General features: G+C 39.4%; 1 protein-coding gene across 1 annotated transcript; it reads right to left on the bottom strand.

The window, feature by feature from the left end:
- Positions 1-334: 334 nt before the first annotated feature.
- Positions 335-8,455, bottom strand: zgpat (zinc finger, CCCH-type with G patch domain). The gene is made up of 7 exons (XM_086159874.1): positions 8,319-8,455; positions 6,975-7,634; positions 6,219-6,352; positions 4,435-4,599; positions 4,186-4,305; positions 1,646-2,057; positions 335-778 (listed from the first exon to the last, which is right to left on the bottom strand). Exons 2-7 carry the CDS (start codon positions 7,577-7,579, stop codon positions 640-642), a joined length of 1,575 nt encoding a protein of 524 aa, XP_086016000.1. The 5' UTR covers positions 7,580-7,634; positions 8,319-8,455; the 3' UTR covers positions 335-639.
- Positions 8,456-8,507: the final 52 nt, after the last annotated feature.

Genomic DNA, 8,507 nt, shown 5'->3' with positions numbered 1-8,507 from the left:
TCCAATCTGTATGCAGAGGCGCTGCTCTCTAAATCCATTATTAAATTGAGAAGTTACAGTGGGTTCTTCCAAGGTGTAGTGGGAGCTGGTAAGAAGCCTGAGCTGCATGCCTTTACTTCATAGCACAACAAAGCCCTCCTGACTCCCCGGGATGTAATTAAAAATCAGGAAGAATTTGAGGGCTATCTAAACATCCTGCAGACATGAATGATACAATCATGTAGAAGAGTTTAACATATCACATTCTCCATATGAAAATAAATATAGGTGTGGTAAAGATGTATTGACCTGCATCAAAGTGTAGTTAGGGAAAGGAGGAGTAATGCACAGTATATTTTCCATATTTTTTTAGTGCTGAAAAAGAAAATGCACACAAAAATGCTAAGAATTGATAAAAACAAGGGTCATAACAAAAGTTTGATCTCAAACTTTTGTTATGTTATGAATGTCTAGTTCTTGAAAAGTCTGTGATCATTTGATGAAGAATATACAGTATAACAAATGTCGCATTAGGCTGCTCTTTTCGGCCGAAAACAGTAATGTTGAGAAACAGTGAAAAATGATATTTTACATCACAAACAATAAGTGAAAGCAGAGACAGGTTCATCCCGAGCCAGCAGTCTTGTTTATCTTCCCTGCTCAGAACTCAGTCATTTTCTTGTGGGTGTCGGCCTTCTTGTGCTCTTTCTGGATGGACAGCTCCTGAGCTTTCTGCTGGGCCAGCAGCCGCTGGGCTGCTGACAGACTCTCTTCCAGTTGCTTCACTCTGGATGTGTCCCTTCACACATGTATCCCGCCACACACCCACACACACACACACACACACACACACAGACAACAAATGAATTAGGGGAGGCAGAAGAAGGGATCTGAACAGGTTCATTTTGGACTTCATTTTCCAGAATGAGCTGGCCAGGGAAACCGGATAACCTTGAATGTTTTCCCCAGGCTTACATTTTTACACAACTCTCACACCCTTTACATAAATTCAAATTGATAAATACTTTAATAGGACTCTGCACAAAGTTGTGTTTGTGATGCACAGATATTATAATTCTAATTACTGATTAATCAGACAGATATATCTATTTCAGGCAAGGGCTAACTGTTTAAAGGAACATTTTACTCCAAATTTATAACTCAGTTATTGTTATGTCAACTTCGTTTTTTGAAACGACATGTGGGATTCCACAGAAAAAGTAACAGAAGTCCCTCCAAAAAAAGCTTAGGGATTTAGTATATAATATTTAGCCTTTAATAAGAACCTTCGATAAAACTTCATAAAATACTGCTTTGACTAATGTAGACAGTACTCCACTGTTGATGGGAAAGAAAATAAGGGGGAATTTACTGAAATTTGAATAAAGATTCCATGATTTCACAGGTACAAAATAGGAAATGACTCGACTACCAAACTGAAAGAACATAAACCCCATGTCTAGGTGGTAGCCAATACACATACAGATTCTATACATCCTTTCACCCATATGAGTTGCTACTGTAAGCACTGTTGCACTGTTTATAATCTTTACCTTTGTTTCTTTTTAAAATTTATTGTATATCTTAAGGTTCGTTCTGATATTTATACTGTATATCTTACTGCTGCATGATATCATGAATTACTATCAAAGTGCCTGGTACCGACCTGCCCGTCTGTCGGCTGAGCGCCTCAGTCAGTTTCTGGATCTCCCTCTCGGTGTGGGACACCCTCTCAGCAGCTTGGAACAGCCTTACATTTAGGCTCCTCTTGGTGGTCTTCCCTCCTCTGTATGCTTCGAGCCCACTTGCTGCTATCGGCACATTAGCACTTGCCTCCACAGAATCTTGGCCCTTGGTGCCCAGCTTGCAGTTAAGAAAATCGAAGACGGTGCGGCGCTCCCGTGTCGGGCCCCGAGGTTTTCTCCGCCTTTTGGGGCGGACGGATGCTGTGCCATCTTTGGCCGATCTGCTCTGGGTGCGTCTCTGGGTTAACTCAGCACACTGGTCCAGAGACTTACCTTGGGGGAGCACTATTGCCATCACTGGCTCCACTCGACCTTCCTGCATCTTTCCCAAACCTGGGAAAGCCAAAATAGGAAGGAAAGTGTGGGGGAGGAATATGTAACAAACACAAAAATAATAAGTAGTGACAAAATAGTGTATTTTGTTCTTTCTTAACAGATTTTTTAATATAAATAAGGCTGGTGGTACCAACAAAAATGCATGTTTCATTAAAATAACTCTTTGATATTTGTTTTACACAACTACAATATGCAATGACTAGGAAATAATAAGGATTCTATTACTGGAAATAATTGCCTGAAAACGAGAAAAAAAAACAGCACCAAAACAATCACATCTCAAATTAAAGAGAAATTACTTTTGGTCCTGAATACTTGTACACAGTCTGCATAGTTTACTTTGTAATTTAGGGAGAAAATAGATGATTAAAAAAAACGTTAGATTGTGATGTCCTTGTGACAGAGACAGCATGGTGACCTTTCATCCAGGACAGAAGTGGATCTATATGTGAAGTCATCATTCAAATGCACTTGATTTTTATTGCCTGTGATTTATTGCTTAATTGTAAAATCTAATTTGTACAAAAATCAAACAAAATATAGTATGGATCTTCTACTTCTCCTTTCGACTTTTCCCTTCAGGGGTGGCCACAGCAAATCAACTCTCTCCATCTCACCCTATTCTCTGTATCCTCCTCTCTCCCAGCAACTACCTTCATATCTTCCCTCACTACGTCCATAAATCTTCTCTTTGGTCTTCCTTGAGACCTCCTGCCTGGCAGATCCAACTCCAGCATCCGTCTACCAATATATTCACTATCCCTCCTCTGTACATGATGGAACCATCCTGGGTTGGCTTCTCTGACCTTCTCTCCAAACATCTAATGTGCTGCTCCTCTGATAGACTCATTCCTGATCCTATCCATCCTGGTCACTCCCAAAGAGAACTTCAAGCCTCTTCATCTCTGCGACCATTAGCTCTGCATCCTATCGTTTTGTCATTGTAACTGTGTCTAGTCCATACAGCATCGCTGGTCACACCACTGTCTTGTACCCCATTTCCTTTCATTCTGGCCAATAGTCTTCTATCACATAGGACCCCTGACACTTTTCTCGCCCTTTTCCGACCTGCTTGAACCCGTCTCTTCACCTCTTTTCCACACTCTCCGTTGCTCTGGACTGTTGACCCCAAGAACCCGAAATCCTCCAACTTCTTGATCTCTACTGCCTGGAGCCTCACAGTTCCACTTCTCATTCACACACATATACTTTGTCTCTCTGCGACTAACTTTCATTCCTCTCCTCTCCAGCGCATACCTCCACCTTCCTAGATTTTCCTCAACCTGTTCTCTGCTCTCACTACAGATCACAATGTCATCTGCGAACAGCATGGTAGATGGAGATTCCTGTCTAACCTTATCTGTCAGCCCTTCCATCACCACTGCTAAGAAGAAGATATGAATTGTATTTAATGCAAATCAGAGAAGCTCTTGGCTAACAAAGCTAGCTCTATATACCATGCATTTGCATTCAACTAATGCCTTGTTTTTTGAATGCAATCATCACTTATTTCAAAAACCAAAATTCACAGCCTCTACACATAAGTCATCTTACAAAGGGTTGACATCTCCATGTGTTAGTCCACAACTTTCAATGCAGAAGGATGCATGATTTTTATTAAATTTTCATTTCAGGCACAAAATCAACTTTTGACAATATTTTTCTGTAAGTGGGAGCAATATATTCCAGGATACTGCAACAGGTTATCTATGTCTTATCTAGTCATCTAGTCAGGTCAGTACAGAGAGCTGGGCTCTTTGTCCCACTGATCCACAGCAATGCAGGAGTGAGTCAGCCAGCACAGCGTATGGTAAACAAATGGAATTCAGTTATGTTTTTCTTACAGGGGGCCAAAATGTGTTCTGCATTGAAAAAAGTTACATTTTCACCCCAAAGAACTGAGAGGAAACAATCAATCTAACATTTTGATGAACTATGAATATTTTTGAGAGGAATTGTGACTGGTGAAATATAGAAAACAGAACAGACAACACAAAAGCATACGAATGTTTCTTAATTGCTCAATCAAAGGTCTCTTTCACTTCCATGTCACTCAGAGAAGTTGTCAATTGGAAAGTGAAAATAGCAACATCTCTAAAATGTCCTCCTTAAATTTTTCAATTACCTTTGCCGTATTCATAACCCATTTTCAGCATCAGCTTGGATCCAATGCCCCGAGTGTGAGCCTCCCAGCCACCAAAACCGGAGTTTGATATTGTTGTAGATTCATCAGTAGAGTCCATGACTGGTAAGCAAAGAATCATATTAAAAGACAAGTTTTTTTTTTTTTGTTTGGTTAGATTTTTATTGGAGAGCTGCATCAGATTCAAATAAAAAGTTTTTGCTGACAGTCATTGCATTTGTTGACACGCACCTTTTGCATAAGCCAAATAATCTCCATCCGTAGTGTCATCCGGGTCCGAGTCAGAGGAAATAGGGTCGTCTTCTCTCAGAGGTGGAATAATGCAGTCAGCCTCGACCACCACATCCTTCAGCAGAAGGGAGTCGTACTTCACTGTATAAAAGCCACTACCAATATCTGACGCAAGAGAGAGCATTTTGTTACTATACACCTGAGGGTGATTTTTGAGCATTTCATATAAAGTCAGGAAATGAACAATACCAAGCTCTATCTTCATTTGTTTGAGATAGTAACCTAGAGGTAACTTTTCCTGGTTCTAACATTTTGAGGATCTTTGAAATATGTTAAAGCAGTGACATGTTGAAAATAATATCTAGATTAGAGGGCTTGATTTTTACTATGGATAAATACTGAAAACCATCATATGAGAAGAAAGTTACTTGTCCAGTTATTAATACAATAATATACATGCCATATGCAGCAAAATGAGGAGCAATTCCACTAAACTTTTATCTAAAGGTTAGTGAAAGGTTTGCGACTGCTGCATTCAACTTCCTTGTGAGACAGCATCATTAATCAGACACTGAATAATTTAATTTCAGTTATAGGAAATTAATTAAAAAATGTTCCTAAATTTAAGATAGTAAAGTTTCCACATTATTTTTCTTCTGAGTTCATGTTATTTCTTCATCATTTTTAGGATGTTCATTAGATATTTTAATGTCATTTAACTTCTACAAAGCTGACAAAAACATAATTTCCCTTTTATTTTGTAATTTTCAGGCACAATTTTAATGTAAATTCTTGCAGATTTCAGGCTATCTCTTTGCAAAAATGTCAAGATATGCAAGATTTATACTGCATAATCATCCCTAACTTGTTGCAGGCAGCAAAATTATATTATAATTTTCAGTATAACAAAGTCCATGATATGATATCAGCGTGAGATAGTGTTTGATTAATTGCCAGTCTTAATAGCTGTTAACACCCCCAGTAACAGCCATCTAATTTTCTTGCACATTTTCAATTAATTTCTTGTCAATTTGAAGGCTATTTCTAGCTTTATTTGAGGGAATTTGGGTCAAAATTTCCAAACATTTTCCTCATTATTACGTAATAAATTATGGTGAGCCACTGTTTGGAGTCAGACAGGCTCAAAGAGGCAACTTGGGTTTCATCAGCCCTCAGTACCGTACACCATATAATGCTGCAGAGGGACTTTTATCACTGGCAGCTTTATATCGAAGGATAGACCATATTTCAAGAAACAGTATGTGCATCTTTGTCTGCTTATGACTTGATATTATGTCTTAACAACTAAATCAAAATAGACCCAACTGTCACATAAGTCAGACATTTCTATTCATAACTACATTATAAACTTCTCAAAAACATTAATATATCAGCATTTTTTGATGGCTAATGAATCAGTCCCACGAGCCTTTGCTGTGGCACTGGCAATCAGAGCGACTGCGCCGCTGCTGGTTGCTTTATATATATATAAGATGATTTTCTTGCAGGTTGTACAGTCACTTTTGATGGATTTTAGTATTTTTCATATTCAACGGCATAATAAATAAGCAGGCTATTGTAAGAACTTTGACAGTTTTTGGCCAGATAATGATCCATGAAGAAATGATCACAGTTATCATATGGAGAAATATTCATATATCACTATTCCAGGCAGATAACGTTTCAAGTGCAAGGCTGTCTGAGATATATCTGAAAATAGTCAGCAGTCTGAAATGAAATTTTCAGGAGTGAAGTCACTGTAGAGGAGACTCCTTAAGGATCACCTGTTATTTTGGCAGGGTACCAGATGGCATCCTCGTGTCGGGCCAAGCAAGACGAACCTTCCTCCAGCTGACTGAGGTCACAGTCCACAAACTCTCTGAGCTCGGACACACACACCACCTCACCATGGGAAAACCTTGAAATAAATGGGAAGAAAAAAAACATGCACACATTCAATAACATCAAAGAGAATTGAAATTTACATTTCAATCTTAGACAACATATTTTGTGTTTCTTGTTGTTCAAGTTGAATAATTAAGCCTTGCAAGATATTGACTGTTGCTTTCATAACAAGCAATTAACTGTCTTTAAGAGCATGAGTTTTAGCATCACAAATAATACAGACTAATCCTTGTCCAATATTCAGCAAACACAAGTGTGATATAAAAGCTCCAGGCCTCCAGGATTCAATCATTAACTGTTTATTTGGATAAATAGTGAAATGGAAGATTTCTTGTGTCAGGGAGCTCAAAACACAAGCAATTAAAAAGGGGTTTCTACTGGATAAAATTTAAACCTATGGTTTTTAACTTGTATTAAAAAAACATCATCCTTATAACATGCTTAACCTTTCATTCTGGACTGCGGTGCCTTTAGACTTTAATGGGGAATGTAAATTATACAAAAAAATAAAAACAATCAAATTTAATTGGACGAACAAAACATTTTTAGATGGCCACACTAATCTGTGTGGGCCATGATCACCTGGCGCCATCTGGTGGACATTTTTTGCTATTGCAAGAAGTACAAATATTTACCTGCAATTTTCCTGGAAGCGGCATTTGTCCTCCAGATAGTATGGACAGGGTTTCATTGCCTTCTGTGTGGGATAAATGTACAAAACTCTAACTTTAGCCTCTTTACCATCTGACGGCTCTGCCCCCACAACCATGGCGTTGTGATACTCCAAAGTCCCCCATGCTGTCCGATAGGGTGCTCTCACTTTGGTGCCACTGAGTGCGTCTACCTCCTCCTCCTCCCCTTCCTCCTCCTCCTCTTCACCTTCATATTCTCCATTCTCACTCCCCTTGTCTCCACCTCTTGTATCAGAGGTACCACCTGAATACTCCCCAAGCTCGGAGTAGAAAGCAGAGAACTCATTATCCAAACTGCCATTTGCCTCAGGGGAAGTCTCTTTTGTGTTTGCCTGCAGCCCATTATCCTCAAGACTGGCAAGAAGTTGGCTCTTTTTAACTGACACCAGGCTTGACTTGGTGAGTTCTATCAGCTGACACAGATCCTCTTTGAGTTTGAGCAAGTCTGACTGCTGGGACGGGTCCAGACCAGCCGACAAAGCCGCCTCTACCTGCTGGAACTGGGCTTCATAGGTAGCAATTGCTGCCTCCAGAGTGTCTTCATCCATGGCAACTCTTAGAATGAAGCAGGACAGGGATGGGTTTCATTTAGTCGAGGTGTACCTGAGGAGATAACAATTTAAATTGTGAAGAATATTCATGGTGGGGGCACAAGGCCGATCGAAAGGTTGGTGGATCAATTCCCAGCTCCTTCTGTATACATGTGGAAGTGTCTGTGGGCAACCCCTGGTTGCTCCCAGTGGTCTGGTATGTGCCTGTGTGCGTGTGTGTGTGTGTGTGTGTGAGATATCCTGTGTGAAACAGCAATTCCTGCAATACACACCCAACAGTGGGGTGGATCTGAAATTCTGACCTATTGATATCTAATTTCTTGTACTGAAGATATCCCCCCAAAAATGTGTTTTACTGGAGACACGTTTAAATCTGTTATAAATCTTATACGCAGTCATTATGTGGTTGTAAATGCTCACTTGTAGTGCAGTTAATTACATGACTAAATTATTTCCTTCTTTTTTGAGGACTGTCTCGTATATAAAGAAAAGAATCTCTCGGAGTACTTAAAAGCTGCAGAACATTTATAGTATGATGTACAAATGGATACACATTTTTAATAACAATATAATGTGCTTGAACACTGAATATGGCCAAAACTGTTCAACATTTAATCGTATGTTTTTAATACTCGCATACACTCATGCTGTGAACAGTACTATTGCGGAGGTAGTCTATGCTATCGGTCATTTGTGAGCTAACTTTTGGAGCTGATCGTGACAGAGTCGGCATTACCTGCTTAAACGTGTTCCCTATCTGCCTCAGCTTCGTCTACAGACAAAGGAAAATCCACCAGAATTTTTATTTTATGAAAAGAAAACGTAACACGTAAAGAAGTGGCCAAATACAGACATTGTGCGGAACACAACATTAGCCGGGTTGCTACAGTAGTTAACCGATACGTCCAATGTAGCAAACTTTCAA

Source organism: Fistularia commersonii, chromosome 14 (genome assembly GCF_037954325.1).
Source record: "Fistularia commersonii isolate RoL2024-O1a breed Wild chromosome 14, RoL_Fcom_v1.0, whole genome shotgun sequence".
Taxonomy (NCBI): domain Eukaryota; kingdom Metazoa; phylum Chordata; class Actinopteri; order Syngnathiformes; family Fistulariidae; genus Fistularia; species Fistularia commersonii.
This window is presented reverse-complemented; position numbering and strand designations above follow the sequence as displayed.